Source organism: Bos javanicus, chromosome 4, assembly GCF_032452875.1.
Source record: "Bos javanicus breed banteng chromosome 4, ARS-OSU_banteng_1.0, whole genome shotgun sequence".
Lineage (NCBI taxonomy): Eukaryota > Metazoa > Chordata > Mammalia > Artiodactyla > Bovidae > Bos > Bos javanicus.
This window is the reverse complement of record NC_083871.1, coordinates 108,003,883-108,026,228: the sequence shown is the minus strand read 5'-3', so window position 1 is coordinate 108,026,228 and position 22,346 is coordinate 108,003,883. Positions and strand designations below refer to the sequence as shown.

At 40.8% G+C, this 22,346-nt stretch overlaps 1 protein-coding gene and 1 non-coding gene across 2 annotated transcripts; both read right to left on the bottom strand.

Annotated features, from left to right (window-relative positions):
• Positions 1 to 5,975: 5,975 nt before the first annotated feature.
• LOC133246868 (olfactory receptor 2A12-like) lies at positions 5,976 to 7,254 on the bottom strand. The gene has a single exon (XM_061415445.1). The coding sequence runs from the start codon at positions 7,154 to 7,156 to the stop codon at positions 6,122 to 6,124; it is 1,035 nt and encodes a 344-aa protein (XP_061271429.1). The 5' UTR covers positions 7,157 to 7,254; the 3' UTR covers positions 5,976 to 6,121.
• Positions 7,255 to 17,084: 9,830 nt separating this feature from the next.
• TRNAG-UCC (transfer RNA glycine (anticodon UCC)) lies at positions 17,085 to 17,157 on the bottom strand. Its single transcript has one exon. It is a non-coding gene; the product is annotated as a tRNA-Gly (tRNA).
• Positions 17,158 to 22,346: the final 5,189 nt, after the last annotated feature.

Here is a 22,346-nt window from a genome sequence, read left to right as displayed (position 1 = left end):
AGACTAGGATAGATTCTCTTCCACAGGGACCTCATCAGGAGGTGAAGCCCAGACACACAACTCTCAGCAGAGAAGTTTATGATAGACTTGCCAGGGCTTTTACCTTCGTTTGAATCCAACCTTTTTCTGCAGACATAAGTCACGATCAGGGTACAGAACTGTGTATATCACCTCTACTGATCCTCTCCCTGGAGAGTTTAGTGTTTGTTTTTTCCTATCGGGGCTTCCCTGGTGGCTCAGAGGGTAAAGCGTGGTTTTCCTATCTGTAAGTGAACCAAGGAATGCATTTCCCATTTTTATTCATTAAGTTCTTTCAGGATACCATGGGAATTGTTGTGTCCAATTGCTTGGGATTTGTGTGTGTTTGTGTTTGGAATTGGGTGAATCGTGATTTCTCTGAACTGTATAACACTCTGGCAAAGAAACTAGAAGATTCAATTTCATGTTATAACTTGATTTCTTTCAATACCACTCTAATGGCAAAAAGTGAAGAGGAACTAAAGAGGCTCTTGATGAAGGTGAAAGAAGAGAGTGAAAAAGATGGCTTAAAACTCAACATTCAAAAAACTAAGATCATGGCATCATGTCCCATCATGTCATGGTAAATAGATGGGGAAAAAGTGACAGATTTTATTTTCTTGGGCTCCAAAGTAACTGTGGACAATGACTGTGGCCATAAAATTAAAAGACAGTTGCTCCTTGAAAGACAAGCTATGCCAAACATAGACAGCATGTTAAAAAGCAGAGACATCATTTTGCAGGCAAAGGTCCATATAGTCAAAGCTCTGGTTTTACAGTAGTCATAGATGGATGTGAGAATTGGACCATAAAGCAGGCTGAGCACCAGAGAATTGATGCTTTTGAATTGTGGTGCCAGAGAAGACTCTTGAGAGTCCCTTGGATAGCAAGGAGTTCAAAGCAATCAATCCTAAAGGAAATCATCCCTCAATATTCATTGGAAGGACTGATGCTGAAGCTTAAGCTCCAATATTTTGGACACCTGATTCATAGAGCTGACTCTGGAAAAGATCCTGATGCTGGAAAAGACTGAAGGTAAAAGGAGAAAGGGGTGGCAGAAGATGAGATAGTTACATAGCATCACTGACTTAATGAACATGAATTTGAACAAACACTGGGAGACAGTGAAGGACAGGGTAGCCTAGTGAGCTTCAGACCTTGGTGTGCCAAGGAGTTGGTCGGGAGTTAGTGAACAGCAACAACAACAATACAAGTATATGTGTAACTGAATCACTTTGCTGCACACCTGAAGCTAACACAACATTGTTCATCAGCTATACTCCATGGGTAAACCTATGACTGATTCATGTTGATATTTGGTAGAAACCAAAAGAATAGCAAGAAGAGATAAGAAAGCCTTCCTCAGCGATCAATGCAAAGACATAGAGGAAAACAACAGAATGGGAAAGACTAGAGATCTCTTCAAGAAAATTAGAGATACCAAGGGAACTTTTCATGCAAAGATGGGCTCGATAAAGGACAGAAATGGTATGGACCTAACAGAAGCAGACGATATTAAGAAGAGGTGGCAAGAATACACAGAAGAACTGTACAAAAAAGATCTTCACAACCAAGATAATCATGATGGTGTGACCACTCACCTAGAGCCAGACATCCTGGAATGTGAAGTCAAGTGGGCCTTAGAAAGCATCACTACGAACAAAGCTAGTGGAGGTGATGGAATTCCAAGTGAGCTATTTCAAATCCTGAAAGATGATGCTGTGAAAGTGCTGCACTCAATATTTATGTCAACAAATTTGGAAAACTCAACAGTGGCCACAGGACTGGAAAAGGTCAGTTTTCATTCCAATCCCAAAGAAAGGTAATGCCAAAGAATGCTCAAACTACATCACAATTGCACTCATCTCACACGCTAGCAAAGTAATGCTCAAAATTCTCCAAGCCAGGCTTCAGCAATACATGAACCGTGAACTTCCAGATGTTCAGGCTGGTTTGAGAAAAGGCAGAGGAACCAGAGATCAAATTGCCAACATCCGCTGGATCATGGAAAAAGCAAGAGAGTTCCAGAAAAACATCTATTTCTGCTTTATTGACTATGCCAAAGCCTTTGACTGTGTGGATCACAATAAACTGTGGAAAATTCTGAAAGAGATGGGAATACCAGACCACCTGATCTGCCTCTTGAGAAACCTATATGCAGGTCAGGAAGCCACAGCTAGAACTGGACATGGAACAACAGACTGATTCCAAATAGGAAAAGGAGGACGTCAAGGCTGTATATTGTCACCCTGCTTATTTAACTTATATGCAGAGTACATCCAAAGAAACGCTGGGCTGGAAGAAGCACAAGCTGGAATCAAGATTGCCGGGAGAAATATCAATAACCTCAGATATGCAGATGACACCACCCTTATGGCAGAAAGTGAAGAGGTACCAAAAAGCCTCTTGATGAAAGTGAAAGAGGAAAGTGAAAAAGTTGGCTTAAAGCTCAACATTCAGAAAATGAAGATCATGGCATCCGGTCCCATCACTTCATGGGAAATAGATGGAAAAACAGTGGAAACAGTGTCAGACTTTATTTCTTTGGGCTCCAAAATCTCTGCAGATGGTGATTGCAGCCATGAAATTAAAAGACGCTTATTCCTTGGAAGGAAAGTTATGACCAACCTAGATAGCATATTCAAAAGCAGAGACATTACTTTGCCAACTAATGTCCATCTAGTCAAGGCCAAGGTTTTTCCAGTAGTCATGTATGTATGTGAGAGTTGGACTGTGAAGAAAGCTGAGTGCTGAAGAATTGATGCTTTAAACTGTGGTGTTGGAGAAGACTCTTGAGAGTCCCTTGGACTGCAAGGAGATCCAACCAGTCCATTCTGAAGGAGATCAGTCCTGGATGTTCTTTGGAAGGACTGATGCTAAAGCTGAAACTCTAATACCTTGGCCACCTCATGTAAAGAGTTGACTCATTGGAGCAGACCCTGATGCTGGGAGGGATTGGGGGCAGGAGGAGAAGGGGACGGCAGAGGATGAGATGGCTGGATGGCATCACTGACTCAATGGACGTGAGTTTGAGTGAACTCCAGGAGCTGGTGATGGACAGGGAGGCCTGGTGTGCTGCAATTCATGGGGCACAAAGAGTCGGACACAACTGAGAGACTGAACTGAACACAATACTGTAAAGCAATTATCCTTCAATTAAAAATTTTAAAAAATTTTAAAAACTATACTCCAATATAAAATTTTTTTTAATATAAAAAATATAGGAGACAAAGGATGTGCTTACACTTTTCTGGTGATGGCTATTGGTCAGTTAGTCAACAAAGATTTCCTGAGAGCCTTGTCTGTGCTTAGTTTTGCTCTAGATATGATGAACACAGCAATGAGGAAGGCAAATTTAATGCTGACAGTGATCTTTCATGTTAAAAATAGTAACTTTACAGGGAGGATAACCTCAGTTAACGTATAATGCTATGGAAAAAAGACATATTGGACTGAAAAATTAGATGTTCAGTTGTGTCCAGCTCTTTGCAACCCATGGACTGGGGCCTGCCAGGATCCTCTGTCCATGGTATTCTCCAGGCAAGAAGAATACTGGAGTAAGTAGCTGTTTCCTTCTCCAGGGGATGTTCTTGATCTAGGGATCGAACCAGGGTCTCCTGCATTGCCGGTGGATTCTTTACCAGCTGAGCTACCATGGAAAATTACCTGGTCAAGACAAGTAAGACTCTGAAATACACTGGTTTTTGAGGAAGTGATGTTTGAGACCTGATAAATCAGAAGTCTGGTTGAAGACAATTCCATGTCTTCTCATTCTTTTTATGCTCCTTGTTGATTAACATGCATTCTTCATCTATTTAAATCAATCAATTCAAATGTATTAGTGTTTCTCTGGAGACTAACAACTTTGTATATTAATTTAAAAATCTTTCCCTTCCATATTTCCTAAAAGCTTTATAAATTTGCCTTTGCCACTTAGGTCTTAAAAACACTGGGACTGAGTTTTTTCATGCATGACTGAATATCCGCATGGTTACTCAGTGGTGCCAGAGCTGTTTTCTGCAACACCCCTCCCTTTCCCCAGTGGTCTACCATGCCACACGGTTCATACAGCCAGTTTCCAATCATAGACATCAGCATCTGTGCTCTTTTCAGTTTGTTTATTTGTCAACCCGAGGATGAAGACCGCACTATTTTACTTATTGGCTCTCTGTAGCAGATACTGTGATCTGGAGAATCAATCCTCTCACCTTATACTTAGTCTTTTTTAAATGTGTTTGGACTAGCCATGGCAGCAAGTATGTTAGAATCAGCTTGTCGAATTCTAAAGTGTTCTGCTCATACTCACATGCTCCACTGGGCTATTGTAAGACACTAACATTGGCAATGGCACCCCACTCCAGTACTCTTGCCTGGAAAATCCCATGGACGGACGAGCCTGGTAGGCTGCAGCCCATGGGGTCTCGAAGAATCGGATACGACTGAGCGACTTCACTTTCACTTTTCACTTTCCTGCATTGGAGAAGGAAATGGCAACCCACTCCAGTGTTCTTGCCTAGAGAATCCCAGGGACGGGGGAGCCTGGTGGGCTGCCATCCCTGGGGTCACACAGAGTTGGACACGACTGAAGTGACTTAGCAGCAGCAGCAGCAACATTAAATATGTTAATCAGCTTGGGGAGCTTGAATCGTTTAAACATTACGTTTCTCAATCTGAAAACTTGGCATATCTCACATTTCATATCTGTTTAGTTAGCACAGTGCCTCAATAAATTTTTCTAATTGTCTCTTTATAGATTTAGTACTCAGATGGTAAAGAATCTGCCACCAATGCGGGAGACCTGGGTTTAATCCCTGGGTTGGGAAGACCCCCTGGAGGAGGGCATGGCAACCCACTCCAGTAGTCTTGCCTGGAGAATGCCCATGAAGAGAGGAGCCTGGTGGGCTATTGTCCACAGGGTCGCAAAGAGTTGGACATGACTGAGTGACTAAGCATGCACTCTTAGATATAGTCCTAAACATTTAAAAATTAAGTCCTGCTTTTAATGGTAGCATTTTGGAAAAAATTCATTTTAATTATTTGTTATATAAATCTATAATAGATGTTTATATTGATCTTATATCAAGTTTTCTTGTTTAAATTTCTCATAATTTCACTAATATACAAAAAGATTCGTTTGGATTTCCTACAAATGCCATTACACTATTTGCATATGATCACAATTCATTTGGACTTCCTGGTGCCTCGGTGGTAAACAATCCACCTGTCAATGCAGGAGATCCAGGTTCAATCGCTGGGTCAAGAAGATCCCCTGGAGAAGAAAATGGCAATCCACTCCAGTATTCTTCCCTGGGAAATCCCATGGACAGAGGAGCCTGGAGGGCTACAGTCCATGAGGTCACAAAAGAGTTAGACATAACTTAGCCACACAACAAAAACAACATAATTTACTTACTCCTTCTCATGTGGGTACCTCACATGACAGATACCCACATACATATATATCTCTTCTTTTTGTTTAACTGTACACATCAATATCTCTAACAAAAATCTGAAAAATAAGAAAAACAAGTGGTGATGGTGTACATCTTATTTTATTTATTTTTTATTTTATGGAGAAAGATACTAGCATTTTACCATTAAGTATAATGTCTGATATGTGAATGTTTATGGTACTGGGGTTTTTTGATAAATCTTTTTCTAGGAATGTTTATTGTTATGCTAGGTTGTAAAGAGCTTTATCATGAACTGATGTTAAATTTTGTCAAACACTTGCTTTGATCTACTGACAATGGATACTTTAATTTGTTAATGGGCCAATTTTTTTCTTGCTTTGAAAGTTACGCAATTTTTGCATTTTAGAGATAAAAATTGTATCATAATTTAGTATCTTTTTATTACTTGATTGACTAATATTTTAAGATACTTGCACCTGTGTTAAAGAATAGGATTAGATTATAACTTTCTTATTTATGATGTTTACTTCAGGTTTGCTATCAATGACTAAATATGAGTATTTATTTTCTCAGTTTTTAAAAATGTTGAAGATAAAGGGTGCTAATTTGTTAAATTAATGGTTTCAAAAGAGCATTCAAAGGTCCAGAGTCATGAAGACAGACTCACACAGGACACTCCAAACCATCCCTCACACTGACCTCTTCTTCCCCAGAATTTTTCTCAGGGCACCCTTCACCTCTGCATTCCTCAAACTGTAGATTAAGGGATTCAACATAGGGTTGAAAAGGCTGTAAAACAATGACAGAATCTTCCTTTGTTCCTGAGAATGGCTGGATCTGGGGGTCATGTACAAGACGATGGCACTGCCAAAGAAGAGCCCGACCACACAGAGGTGGGAGGAGCAGGTGGAGAAGGCCTTCCTGCGGCCCTCAGCGGACTGGATCCTCAGGATGGCGGCCAGGATCTGCACATAGGAGCCCAGCACCAGGCAGAGGGGCCCGACTAAAATGCAAACACAGGATGCAACGATGATAATTTGGTTCAGCCAAGTATCGGCACAAGCCAACTTGAGGACAGACAGGATTTCACAAAAGAAGTGGTTGATTTCATGAGGCCCACAGAAGGGCAGCTTCAGGATGAGAACTAAATGCACAAGATCCCAGAGAAAGCTAAATGCCCAGGAAGCGCTGGTCAGGACAGTGCATACTCTCCAGCTCATGATGAAAGTGTAATGGAGGGGGTGGCAGATGGCCACATACCTGTCATAGGACATCACCACCAAAATCAGGCACTCTGCAGCAGCAAAAGCCAGATACAAAAATGTCTGCATAATGCAAGGAACAAAGGAGATGGTTGTTTTCTGACTCACAAGATTTGCCAGCATCTTGGGGACATTGTTGGAGGCATAGGATATGTCAATGATGGCCAAGTGTGAGAGAAAGAAGTACATGGGGGTGTGAAGTCTTGAGTCTAAGCAGATAAGCCCCAGGATGACTCCATTCCCCAGAAGGGTGAGGGTGTAGAAGAGAGAGAAAAGTCCAAAGAGGAAAAACTCCAGTGCTGAATCGACCTGGAATCCCAGGAGGGTGACTTCTGTGATCCATGTCTGGTTGCTTCCCATGCTCCTGGCTAGAAACAGAGAAGCCCAAGGCTTCAATAGGACAGTCAGAGTTGTAGGGAAATCAAGACACAAAATACCTTCTGAGTGTAACAAAATGAGCATTTGGATGTATTACTTTGAGTGGGTTTTCTATAACTTATTTTTAGATACACTATATACACAAACTTGGTGTGATCATACAAATCAGAAACAAATTCCCCTTTTACCAATGGATACTAAGATATGTAAAATACAGATAATAAAATATATGATAACATGATAAATGCATTATTATATACTCTGTGTAATAGTATACACACAAATACAGACGTGCACTGTTTAGTAAAATTCAAGTATCCTGGCTTCCCTTCAAAGGTGTGAGTGTTGATTATTAATGTGCTTAGAAGAGAGACAACCCTGACAGTCCATATGTAGTAAGAGGTAGTTTCATTTCCTAATCTTGCTTATCTTCTTGGTTCAAGAAATAAAGTGTTTATGATACTTTGTTATTTACATGTTGCTTATTTTTCCACTTACCTTCTCATATGCTTTTCTATCCACTTATTTCAGATTTGAATTCCCTTATTAAATAACCTCTAAATTTTGTAGTATTTCAAACTTTGCATAAAACTCCTCTCAACAGTGGACTAATTATTCCATAGAAGCATCTTCTGCCATTTCTTTCCCATCTCCAGAGTTTGCAATTTTATTTGTACTGTCTTATTTATTTTTTTATCAGCACCTGATCCTGAAATTTAAGCATAAGTGAAAAATTATCAGAGTAGATGAACACAGGCACACATATTGTCTTAAATTCAGTTAAGCATGGCGACATTTCTGCAGCCTAAGTATGAAATTCAAAAGGTGAAAATGAATTTACATTCTCTGTGGGTGTGTTTAAAGATGACCCCTGCTTTTTTTTTTTTTTTTTGTAATTTTAATTTTATTTTTAAACTTTACATAATTGTATTAGTTTTGCCAAATATCAAAATGAATCCATCACAAAGAATACATTTGAATCAGTTCTAATGAGGTGGATGAAACTGGAGCCTATTATACAGAGTGAAGTAAGCCAGAAGGAAAAACACCAATTCATTTTGACCCCTGCTTTTTAATTACATATTATTCACCTCTTTTCTCTTTTCCCTTTATAATGTAATACAGAGGCAAATTTGAGATTCTGTTGTGAAAAGAATCTTTAGTTGTTGCAGTATTATTGCCATGATATCTCCTGAATCCCTTCCTCATCACCTGTTACCATGCTGACCACCTACTGCTGTTCTTTTGGATTCTGAGTCAGTCACAGGGAGTAGGATCAGCTGGAGCATCCATTGGTTAGTTCTCTCTAGGGAGCTCGTCCTGGGCAGTGCCTAGGTCTATCCACAGGAGCATGGTCATGAAAGGGATGGATGGCAACATTACACTGAGAAGCCTTGTAAACAGGTGCTGTCTCTTTACATTTCCTCACATTTTTTCCAGAGACAGCCTGACATGGAGCAAAGAGATGTCGTGGTTAATCACCACCCTTAAAACACCAAAAGTACAAAAAACATAAAATAGGTGTTGATGAAAAGGCATTATGAAAGAAAAAGAACAGGGAAAACTAGTAGCAAGTGACTTGGCTTGGAGAGGCTCCTTTAGCTGGGATTGTCAGGAGAACGCTTCTTAAAGAGGAGACACATGGGTAGAGTCTAAGTGGTAAAGGAAGTGCCGCCTGACAACAGCCAAAGTGGACTGCTTCCTGCACGGGGAATAGTAAAGGCGAAGTGTTGGGTAGGAAGGACTTGGTGAGTAATGGAAACAGAAAACAGTCTAATGTACACGAAACGTAGTGAACCAAGAGGTTGGAATTATTCACTGTTATCCAGTTTATAGTTTCGAAAATTTAGAATTGATATAAAGTTTGAAAGCTGGAGATGAACTGAAATTTTGGCAAATTGTATGATATATAATACCATGGCTGTTGGTTAATCACTAAATCATGTCTGACTCTTTGTGACCCCATGAACTGCAGCATGCCAGGCTTTTCTGTCCCTCACTATCTCCTGGAGCTTGCCCAAGTTCAAGTCCATTGAACTGGGGACGCTATCCAACAATCTCATCCTCTCATGCATTAAAAAGGATAATACAGATCTTTATAGGGTGGAATGAAATTTTTTCCACATAAAGTCAAAGGATGTATGTGTAATATGATTCTATTTATATTTTAAAATACAAACATATCTATACATAATATGTCTTTAGGGCCTCTTCAGATATATGTAGGAAGATTCTTTAAGTTACACATGAAATCTCAATTAATTAACTCTAGAGAATAGCATTATGGAGGGTCTTACATTTTGTATGTATTGTTTGTTTACTGTAGTTTGTTTGTTTTTTAATAAACCTGTGCATTATCACAGGATAAAATAAGACATTCATTTTTTTAAAATCTATCATTTAATGTAAGTTGACTGGTTCTATAAAGACCTACAAGATCTTCTAGAACTGGCACCAAAAAGACGTCCTTTTCATCACAGAGGGTTAAAATACAAAAAGTCGGATATCTGGGGAAACCTGGAGTAACAGGCAAGTTTGGCCTTGGAGTACAAAATGAAGCAGGGCAAAGGCTAACAGAGTTTTGTCAAGAGAACACACTGATCATAGTAAACAACATTTTCCAACAATTCAAGAGGGGACGCTACACATGGATATCACCAAAAGGTCAACATTGAAATTAGATCGATTATATTATTTGCAGCCCAAGATGGAGAAGCTCTACACAGTCAGCAAAAATAAGAACTGGAGCTGACTGAGGCTCAGACCATGAGCTCTTTATGGCAAAATTCAGGTTTAAATTGAAGAAAGTAGGGGAAACCACTAGGCCATTCAGGTATGACTTGAATAAATCCTTTATGATTATACAGTGGAGGTGATGAATAATAGATTCAAGGGATTAAATTTGGTAGACAGAGTGCCTGAAGAACTACGGACAGAGGTTTGTAACATTATACAGGAGGAAGTAACCAAACCATACCAAAGGGAAAAAAAACGCAAGAAGGCAATATGGTTGTCTGATGAGGCTTTACAAACAGCCGAGAAAAGAAGAGAAATGAAAAGCAAGGGAGAAAGGGAAAGATCTACTCAACTGAATGCACAGTTCCAGAGCATAGCAGAGAGAGGTGTGAAGACCTTAAATGGACAATGCAAAAAAATAGAGGAAAACAATAGAATGGGAATGACTAGAGATCTCTTCAAGAAAACTGGAGTTATCAAGGGAACATTTCATGCAAGGACAGGCAAGATAAAGGACAGAAACAGTAAAGACTTATCAGAAGCAGAAGATATTAAGAAGAGGTGGAAAGAATACACAAAACTATACAAAAAAGGTCTTAATGACCTGGAAAACCATGATGGTATAGTCACTAACCTAAAATCAGACATCCTGGAATGTGAAGTCAAGTGGGCCTTAAGAAGCATCACTACAAACAAAGTAATGGAATTCCAGTTGAACTATTTCAAATCCTAAAAGATGATGCTGTTAAAGTGCTGTACTTAATAGGTCAGCAAATTTGGAAAATTCAGCAGTGGCCACAGGACTAGAAGAGGTCAGTTTTCACTCCAATCCTAAAGAAGGGCAATGCCAGAGAATGTTCCCATTACCAAACAATTGCGCTCATTTCACATGCTAGCAAGGTTATGCTCAAAATCCTTCAAGCTAGGCTTCAGCAATATGCAAACTGAGAAATTCCAGATATACAAGCTGGATTTAGAAAAGGCAGAGGAACCAGAGATCAAATTGCCAACATTTGCTGGATCATAGAAAAAGCAAGGGAATTTCACAAGAACATCTACTTCTGCTTTATTGACTACGCTAATGCCTTTGGCTAGGTTTCTGTGAGTATGGTTTCAGTGTGACTGCCCTCTGATGCCCTCTGGCAACACCTACCATCTTACTTGGGTTTCTCTTACCTTGGACGTAGGGTATCTCTTCATGGCTGCTCCAGCAAAGCGCAGCCACTGCTCTTTACCTTGGACGAGGGGTATCTCCTCATGACCGCCCCTCCTGACCTTGAATGTGGAGTAGCTCCTCTTGGCCGTCCTGCGCCCGCGCAGCCGCCACTCCTTGGACGTGGGGTTGCTCCTCTCGGCCGCCACCCCTGACCTTGCGTGAGGGGTAGCTCATCTTGGCCATGCTTCTGCACGGTCCGTCATGGTCGGTGCACTTCTGCGCCATAATCACAGAAAACTAGCCAATCTGATCACACGGACTACAGCCTGGTCTAACTCAGTGAAACTAAGCCATGCTGTGTGGGGCCACCCAAGATGGAAAGGTCATGGTGGAGAGGTCTGACAGAATATGGTGCACTGGAAAAGGGAATGGCAAACCACTTCAGTATTCTTGCCTTGAGAACCCCATGAACAGTATGAAAAGGCAAAATGATAGGATACTTAAAGAGGAACTCCCCAGGTCAGTAGGTGCCCAATATGCTACTGGAGATCAGTGAAGAAATAACTCCAGAAAGAATGAAGGGATGGAGCCAAAGCAAAAAGAATACCCAGTTATGGATGTGACTGGTGATAGAAACAAGGTCCAATGCTGTAAAGAGCAATATTGCATAGGAACCTGGAATGTCAGGTCCATGAATCAAGGCAAATTGGAAGTGGTCAAACAGGAGATGGCAAGAGTGAACGTCAACATTCTAGGAATCAGTGAACTAAAATGGACTGGAATGGGTGAATTTAACTCAGATGACCATTATATCTACTACTGTGCGCAGGAATCCCATAGAAGAAACAGAGTAGCCATCATGGTCAACAAAAGAGTCCAAAATGCAGTACTTGGATGCAATCTCAAAAATGACAGAATGATCTCTGTTCGTTTCCAAGGCAAACCATTCAATATCACAGTAATCCAAGCCTATGCCCCAACCAGTAACACTGAAGAAGCTGAAGTTGAACGATTCTATGAAGACCTACAAGACCTTTTAAAACTAACACCCAAAAAGATGTCCTTTTCATTACAGGGGACTTGAATGCAAAAGTAGGAAGTCAAGAAACACCTGGAGTAACAGGCAAATTTGGCCTTGGAGTATGGAATGAAGCATGGCAATGGCTAATAGAGTTTTGCCAAGAGAACACACTAGTCATAGCAAACACTCTCTTCCAACAACACAAGAGAAGACTCTTACACATGGACATAACCAGATGGTCAACACTGAAATCAGATTGATTATATTCTTTGCAGCCAAAGATGGAGAAGCTCCATACAGTCAGCAAAAACAAGAACTAGAGCTGACTGTGGCTCAGATCATGAACTCCTTATTGCCAAATTCAGACTTAAATTGAAGAAAGTAGGGAAAACCACTAGACCCTTCAGGTATGACCTAAATCAAATCCCTTATGACTATACAGTGGAAGTGAGAAATAGATTTAAGGGACTAGATCTGATAGACAGAGTGCCCAATGAACTATGGACGGAGGCTCGTGACATTGTACAGGAGACAGGGATCAAGACCATCCCCATGAAAATGAAATGCAAAAAAGCAAAATGGCTGTGTGAGGAGGCCTTACAAATAGCTGTGAAAAGAAGAGAAGCAAAAAGCAAAGGAGAAAAGGAAAGATATAAGCATCTGAATGCAGAGTTCCAAAGAATAACAAGAAAAGATAGGAAAGCCTTCCTCAGCGATCAATGCAAAGAAATAGAGGAAAACAACAGAATGGGAAAGACTAGAGATCTCTTCAAGAAAATTAGAGATACCAAGGGAATATTTCATGCAAAGATGGGCTCGATAAAAGACAGAAATGGTATGGACCTAACAGAAGCAGAAGATATTGAGAAGAGGTGGCAAGAATACACAGAAGAACTGTACAAAAAAGATCTTCATGACCCAGATAATCATGATGGTTTGATCACTCACCTAGAGCCAGACATCCTGGAATGTGAAGTCAAGTGGGCCTTAGAAAGCATCACTACAAACAAAACTAGTGGAGGTGATGGAATCCCAGTTGAGCTATTTCAAATCCTAAAAGATGATGCTGTGAAAGTGCTGCACTCAATATGACAGCAAACCTGGAAAATTCAGCAGTGGCCACAGGACTGGAAGAGGTCAGTTTTCATTCCAATCCCAAAGAAAGGCAATGCCAAAGAATGCTCAAACTACCGCACAACTGCACTCATCTCACACGCTAGTAAAGTAATGCTCAAAATTCTCCAAGCCAGGCTTCAGCAATACATGAACTGTGAACTTCCAGATGTTCAAGCTGGTTTTAGAAAAGGCAGAGGAACCAGAGACCAAATTGCCAACATCCACTGGATTATCGAAAAAGCAAGGGAGTTCCAGAAAAACATCTATTTCTGCTTTATTGACTATGCCAAAGCCTTTGACTGTGTGGATCACAATAAACTGTGGAAAATTCTGAAAGAGATGGGAATACCAGACTACCTGACCTGCCTCTTGAGAAACCTGTATGCAGGTCAGGAAGCAACAGTTAGAACTGGACATGGAACAACAGACTGGTTCCAAATAGGAAAAGGAGTATGTCAAAGCTGTATATTGTCATCTTGCTCATTTAACTTATATGCAGAGTACATCATGAAAAATGCTGGGCTGGAGGAAGCACAAGCTGGAATCAAGATTGCCAGGAGAAATATCAATAATCTCAGATATGCAGATGACACCACCCTTATGGCAGAAAGTGAAGAGGTACCAAAAAGCCTCTTGATGAAAGTGAAAGAGGAGAGTGAAAAAGTTGGCTTAAAGCTCAACATTCAGAAAACTAAGATCATGGCATCTAGTCCCATCTCTTTACAGGAAATAGATGGGGAAACAGTGGAAACAGTGTCAGACTTTATTTTTATTAGCTCCAAAATCACTGCAGATGGTGATTGCAGCCATACAATTAAAAGATGCTTACTCCTTGGAAGGAAAGTTATGACCAACCTAGATAGCATATAAAAAGCAGAGACATTACTTTGCCAACAAAAGTCCATCTAGTCAAGGCTATGGTTTTTCCAGTGATCATGTATGGATGTGAGTTGGACTCGAAGAAAGCTGAGCACTGAAGAATTGATGCTTTTGAACTGTGGTGTTGGAGAAGACTCTTGAGAGTCCCTTGGATTGTAAGGAGATCCAACCAGTCCATTCTGAAGGAGATCAGCCCTGGGATTTCTTTGGAAGGAATGATGCTAAAGCTGAAACTCCAGTACTTTGGCCATCTCATGCAAAGAGTTGACTCATTGGAACAGACCCTGATGCTGGGAGGGATTGGGGGCAGGAGGAGAAGGGGACAACAGAGGATGAGATGGCTGGATGGCATCACCGACTCGAAGCACATGAGTTTCAGTAAACTCCAGGAGGTGGTGATGGACAGGAGGCCTGGCATGCTGTAATTCATGGGGTCGCAAATAGTTGGACATGACTGAGCGACTGAACTGAACTGAACTGAATGCCTTTGACTATCTGGATCACAACAAACTGTGGAAAGTTCTTAAAGACATGTTCCCAGGTTCCCAGACCATCTTACCTGTCTCCTGATTAACCTGAATGTGGGTCAAGAAGCAACAGTTAGAACCTTACATGGATCAACTGACTGATTCAAAATTGGGAAAGGAGTACATCAAGGCTATATATTCTGTCTTGCTTATTTAACATCTATGAGGAATACATCAGGTGAAATGCCAGGCTCGATGACTCACAAGCTGGAAATAAGATTTCTGGGAGAAATATCAACAAGTTCAGATATGCAGATGATATCACTCTGAAGACAGAAAGTGAAGAGAAACTAAAAAGCTTCTTTATGAGGGTAAATGAGGAGAGTGAAAAAGCTGGCTTAAAGCTCAACACTCAAAAAACTAAGATCAAGGCATTTGGTCTCATCACTTTATGGCAAGTAGAAGGGGAAAAAGTGGGAGCAGTGACAGATTTTCTCTTCTTGGGCTCCAAAATCTCTGCAGATGGTGACTGCAGCCATGAAGTTAAAAGACAATTGATTGCTCCTTGGAAGGAAAGCTATGACAAATTTAGACAATGTATTAAAAAGCAAATATATCACTTTGCCAATATAGATCGGTATAGTCAAAGCTATAGTTTTTCCAGTAGTCATGTATGAATGTGAGAGTTGGATCAAAAAGAAGGCTGAGTGCTGAAGAATGGATGCTTTTGAACTGTGGTGCTGGAGAAGACTCTTGAGAGTCCCTTGGACAGCAAGGGAATCAAACCAGTCCATCCTAAAGGAAATCATCCCTGAATATTCTTTGGAAGAACTGATGCTGAAGCCGAAGCTCTAACTCTCTGCCCACCTGATGTGAAGAACTTACTCATTGGAAAAGATCCTGATGCTAGAAAGACTGAAGGAAAAGGAAAAGAAAGCAGCAGAGGATGAGATAGATAGCATCACCAATGCAATGAACATGAATTTGAGCAAACTCTGGAAGACAATGAACACAGAGGAGCCTGGCGTGGTGTGGTCCATGGGGTCACAAAGAGTCAGACATGACTTAGTGACTGAACAACAACAATAACAATATAAGGCTAAAGTTGTACATTATTCCTGCTGAAAACAGCTAATACCAAGTATAACCAAAATCTCAAGTTTGAGTAGATTTTCTTAGAGCTTCAAAAGGGAGGAATAAGTCATAACATTATGATATAGTTAACTTTTGGCAAGAAAGGGGAAATTGAAAACCTCAATCTCATTTTTCTTTAGAGATTTTTTTTTCCTGAATTGTCCAAATACAGAAAAAGATCAAGATCTTCTATTGAATAAAAGGAGAAATAGATTATAAATCAGCTTGAAAATTATTGCAACATCAACCAATTATGAGGAGGAGCACAGACAAGGCTAAGTTTTGTTGTTGCACAGATCAAAGAAAGTGACCTTTGTCATGCAAAGTAGATTTCAATGCCCTTTTTCATCTGTAAGGTAACTTCTGGGGATTTCAGATTTAGAAACCAAAACATTGAAAACAATAATAAAACCAATACATGTAAATTCAGAATGAGAAGTTACAGGGAATTTAGCAGTCCTCTAGTCCAGGAATTTTTATATCAATTACTTAGAAAAAGTCACTTAGTATCAAACTGCTTGCTAGAGGGACCATGTATTTCAGATGGACTCATGAAAGCCTCCACTTTCCCTGCATACCACTCGAATGACACAGGCCAGGGTTTGCCTCTGTGAACGCCTCTTATTTATATTCCTGGGATTAACCAATATGCTCACTAGAAGACACATTTGATCAGAGTGCTATAAAATTGCAAATTTCAGAGACATTTACCCTCCTGCATGTGAACTTCTGTGTCTACGCCTACACAGATTTGGTGTTTCTCTTACACTAATTTCCAAAGTTATGAGTATTCACTTCACTCGAGTTTCCCAAATAGCAGCAAATTATAGTCAATAAAATATCTTACCAAGTCATTGAGCTGTTATGGAATTGATCTTATTTGAGCTGATAGAAATTGTTTGGCTTCTTCTTAACAGATTTATTTTAAAATTCACACATACAGAGCATAATCAAAGGATATATATTCTAGTTGAATTAGTCCCATTCAGTTCAGTTCAGTTCAGTAGCTCAGTCATGTCCAACTCTTTGCAATCCCATGAATCACAGCATGCCAGGCGTCCCTGTCCGTCACCAACTCCCGGAGTTCACTCAAACTCACGTCCATCGAGTTGGTGATGCCATCCAGCCATCTCATCCTCTGTCATCCCCTTCTCCTCCTGCCCCCAATCCCTCCCAGCATCAGAGTCTTTTCCAATGAGTCAACTCTTCACATGAGGTGGCCAAAGTATTGGAGTTTCAGCTTTAGCATCATTCCTTCCAAAGAACACCCAGGACTGATCTCCTTTAGAATGGACTGGTTGGATCTCCTTGCAATCCAAGGGACTCTCAAGAGTCTTCTCCAACACCACAATTCAAAAGCATCAATTCTTTGGCACTCAACTTTCTTCACAGTCCAAGTCCCATTAGGAAATATGAAATGGGAAACTGCCAATTTCCAGGACAATACAAATTTAAAAAATCTTTGGACTGCTCTGTGCAGCATTGCAGGATGTGGTATCTTAGTTCCCTGACTAGGGATTGAACCTGGGCCCCCTGCAGTGGAAATGCAGAGTCTTAACCACTGGACTGCCAGGGAAGTCCCTGGACAATACAAATGTAATGACAGGATGGAGTATGGCACTTTGGGGAGACACCAAGTACTGTGCGGATTGCTCTCACTGATTCAAGCTGAAGAGGAGGGTTTCAGAGCTCTTAGTCTCTGGGACGCCTGCAGGATGAACTTCTTGTGATATTTTTTTTTAAGGTTCATTTTGAATAAGAAGGAACAAAAGTAATAATCAAAATTTTAAAAATTACTTCAGAAATAGTCTCATATTCAGGTGTTAGGGCTAATAAATACACAGGAAACTGTGTATTTCTTTCCAAGGAGAGTGTTTGAATGAGTCATGGGAGGCCTATGGCAGGGGAAGTGTGAGTAAGAACCTGAAGGACAGACAGGCTGAGTCAGGCTCTGGGCCAGGGAAGCCTGTGTGGGCCTGAGATGGGTCCTGGGAGAGCAACAGGGGAAAAGCCCAGCGGGCTCAGCTGTGCTGTGAGTATGATGGGTCCTGGGAGAGCAACAGGGGAAAAGCCCAGCGGGCTCAGCTGTGCTGTGAGCATCTGTGCTCCTACTGTACCCAGACCAGGGACCTAAGGTAGCAGACACAGGGATAGGCAAGTCATGAGCCTCCCTTTCCCAAATGATTAGAATTGTTGGACGAATCCAAGCTGGTAATTCAAACAATCTGAAATTACACTTGTACATGCAATATTTTTGGCAAGAGAAATTTTAAAGAAATTATTATCTTAGAAGAAACCTATTTTCAAGAGGCAGCAACAAATAAGGAGACAAATAGAACGAATTATGACACAACATTTTTCATCAGGTGTGAAATTTAGACAAACCACCGATGTCAAGTGCGCTTCTCACAGTTTTATAGCAAAGTCAAGAGGCAACAGCACTGCCATGGTGGCTGTCTACACACAATAGTTGTTGATCAACTCGTTTGTCAGGACAAGAAAAGCAGAAAAATGTAGCATAAGGTGAAATTGATTTTTCTCCCTTTAAATATTGGTATGGTTTTGCATTTTGAATTTCACAGTTCAAGAATCTATAGAGTTTTTTTCCTGTGAGAGAAAGCCTGTGACAGATAAAATAGAGATACAAACACCTGAAATGAAGATGCCTTTAAAAAGTGTCCATCTTGCTGTCCCTTAAGGAAAAGTCGTCAATGCACAGAATGATACAAAAAGTCTCATGGATACATCGCTCTGTTCTTCCATAGCATGAAAATCAGCAGGAACTGAAAAGAGCAAAATCCCTGAAAAGGGGTGAAAAGAGCAGGGCCAGCGGCACTGGTCAGCCCACCACTGCCCTCTCTGCAGGGGGACCACTGAGCCTGAGTCACTGATTCTCAGCATCATTGTTTTCATCTGGAAGATGGTGACAGCAAGGTCTAAGGGACTGATATAAGAATAAATACTGTTAAGCAGGTACACAGTAGGAGTTAAATAAATGTTGGGTGATGGCGGTTTAGTTGTTAAGTCATGTCTGATTCTTTCGTGACCTCAAGGACTGTAGCTGACCAGGCTCCCTTAGCCTTGGTATTTGCCATGCAAGAATACTGGAGTGGGGGTATTTGCCATGCAAGGATACTGGAGTGGGTTACCGTTTCCTTCTCCAGGGGATCTTCCCGACCCAGGGATCGAACATGTGTCTCCTGCATTGCAGGTGGATTCTTACCCACTGAGTCACCAGGGAAGCCAGAAATAAATGTTAGCTTTTACTAATTGTATTAAAGGGACCACAATTCCAAGAGAATATAAAATCACTGGGAATATAAATTAAATATAAAGAGGCAACAAAATTATGGTATGTACATTCTTTCATATTTATCTTGCTTGTTTGGGTTATTTTTTATTTTAAATAGAAAACACACCACTTTACTCTTATTTCTATTAATTTTTTATATTATGAGTTTTATAATTAAACTTAGAATAGATTTAAAAAAATAGAAGAATCCTTGAAAGTAACCTCACTTCTGGATTGAAGAAGAAAATGAGGGTTTTAATAGTTAAACTGCAGTTCTGCTATGCCAAAATACCAATGTGAAAGAAAGTAAATCTTAATTTAGAATACCACACTGACTCAAATTAAATGTTTCTGTAGATCACTCTCTCAGAATATGTGCCTTGGGGTTGTCAAAGCCGAAGCACTGAGGAAGTAGAGATTTGTCCAATTTTCACAATTACTCAGATATTAGTTACTCTCTCTGTTAGTAATGTCAACACAGCTTAATCTTCATGGGTAGCTAGTTTAAAAAAAAAAAAAAAAAGGCAGACACGGACTCCAGTCCTGACTGCATGGGTTCAAGTCCTGGCTTTGTGGTAGGCTAGGTTGGTGATCTCTTTGTTCCTCTCTGTCCTTTCATTTCTGCAGCTGCAAATTGGGGTAGATAAACCTTAACTCATAGGATGTTTGAAAAGTTAAATGAGTTAACTCACATAAGCCACCTTAGCATTTAAATATTTACTATAAGGAGTGGAAGTCAATATTGGAGAGTGAATTCTGGATCTAATTTCATAAAGAGGCAGGTTAGAGATCATAACACTTCCCTGCTGAAATAAGGAACAGAATCTATATTCCAGGAGACACTGGGTAAGCGAACCACTGGCCTCTGCCTTCAGGGTGTTTTCTGCGGAGAAGAGGCGCATGGGCCATGTGTCCTCCGATGCCCTCTGTAGCCCTTTAGCCAGATCCTGTCCTACATGGAGCCTACCCCTCTTGTCTGACACGGTCGTGACAAACCCAGGAGCTGCCTCAGAAGGATGATGAAGGGACATGGACAGGCATCCTGGAAGGTCAGAGGCATCAAGGCCACAGCATGGTGCTAGGTAACATGAGCGAAAGTGAAAGTTGCTCAGTCGTGTCCGACTCTTTGCAACCCTGTGGACTATTCAGTCCATGGAATTCTCCAGGCCAGAATACTGGAGTGGGGAACCTTTCCCTTCTCCAGGGCATCTTCCCAACCCAGGGATCGAACCCAGGTCTCCTGCATTGTGGGCGGATTCTTTACCAGCTGAGCACAAAGGAAGCGCAATGGCACTAGGTGGGGGTCCCTAGAAATACCCTCAGCACCACAGTCTAAAGTTAGGCTTAGGACATGGGGAAGGCTTTGAGTCTCTGACTCCTGAAGGCAGTGATTTCATTCACTCTCCCTTTCCTGTTTCCACCTGCCAAGCTTTCTCATGACTAATGAACCCTCTTACCATGTGGAATCTGTGCTGTCCTCTTCAACGTGGCCTCTGGTTGAGAGGAGACTTCACACGGAGGGTAGGCTAGGATTGTTCTCCTCCACGGGGGCCTCCTAGAGAGGTGAAGCCCAGACACAGACCTGTATGATAGACGTGCTCCTGCAAGTGAAGGCTTTTTCTATCATTTGGACCCAACCCCTTCCCTAAAGACAGGAAAAATGATCAGGGGACAGAAGCCTGTGTTTCAGCTCTACTCATGTCCTCCCTGGAGAGAATTAAAGTGTCTGCTGCTTTCCCATCAGTGAGTGAGCCAGTGAAAGCATTTCCCGTGTTTATTCATTTCGTTCTTTAAGGATGCCATTGGAATTATCATGGGTCTTGTTTGGCATTTGTTTGTTTGTGTGTATTTGTGTTTTCCTGAGATTGAGTGAGGCCCAGATGTCACTCTACTATGTTGGACTCGGCTCAGAAAATTAAAAAAAAAAAAAAGTCAAGATCATGTCATACATTAATTTGTCTCAATGCTTATGTTGTTAAACTCAAAGTAGTTCTACCTCTAACTCCTCCTGTTCGTAAAGGAGAAGCTGTGATTTCTCGATCTCTCATGGGAGGGGTGCTATGGACCCTGTTAAGACATCATCTCAGGGAGACAGTCATCCCCAATGTAGAAAATATTGCCAAGTAATCACTGCACTTTTATCACTTTCAAATATTTGACTTGGCAGCTTAGCTATACCTCTCCTTAACCTTCTTTAATTGGCCCTCCTTTTCAAACATCTCTAGATTTTAGAGCTACATTTTTATCTCTTCATTGCAGATTAAGGCCATACAGTTGAAACATACACTTTTCTTTTAATCTCTCTGTCTCTCTCAATTGTTCTCCTTCTGATGCACTAAGTGATACTGTTTGATGATTACAAAGCTCTTACAGACCTAACTTTCTAGGTTTTGATCTTAATTCAGTTTTCTAGAGGGTCTTAGTTCTTAAACTGGATTGGATGGAGCACTTTAACATAAAAGATATATTTAATGTATTAGAGAGCAGACAAAAACATATTTAAGAGGAGGCAAATTGGGGTTATCTTTTTTTTCTTCTGGTAATCTTGTGTGTCCAGTAGAGCCTCAGTCTACTTACTTCCTTATTCTCTAATGCACACTCTATCCATTCAAGCACTTCTCCCCAGTGAAAGTGAAAGTGTTAGTCACTCAGTTGTGTCTGACTTTTTGTGAACCCATGGTCTGTAGACTTTCAGGCTCCTCTGTCCATGGATTCTCCAGGCAAGAATACCAGAGCGGGTTGCCATCTCCTACTCCAGGGGATTTTCCTGACCCAGGAATTGAACCCCAGTCTCCTGCATTGCAGGCAGATTCTTTACTATCTGAGCCACCAAGGAAGCCCCAGGAAATTCCCCAGTACTTCTGCTCTCAAATTCTTATTCCTTGTTTCAAGTCAATTTTATCCTTGTATTACCCACTTGACTCCAAACACAATACTAATCCTTCAAAACACTCATGAAGCCTCTTCAACTATCTCAGACCAAATTGGACTCCCTTTTTCTGGTCTACTAAAAACACTGATTGCATCCTTTAAGGTTATGTTTAATTTCTTTTTACATTTTAGTAATTTTACTATCTTTCCTATATTTTATAAGGAAGCCAGATTATTACAGAAAAACAAACTTTCTTCACCAACAGTCAGATAGAGCCTCTGAATTTAGAGCCTCCCAGGTGGCGCTAGTGGTATAGAATCTGCCTGCCAATACAGGAGACAACGAGACATGGGTTTGAATCAATAGGTTGGGAAGATCCCCTGGAGGAGGGAAATGGCAACCCGCTCCAGTATTCTTGCCTGAAAAATAACATGGACAAGAGGAACCTGGTGGGCTACAGTCCATAGGGTTGCAAAAAGTTGGACATGACTGAGCACAATTATAATGTTATTTATTTTGATGAAGACAGTATGGTGACAGTTATTGTAGCTTTGTGGATACAAAAAGGTATAACCATCTGTCTCCATTTTTTTTTTTTTAC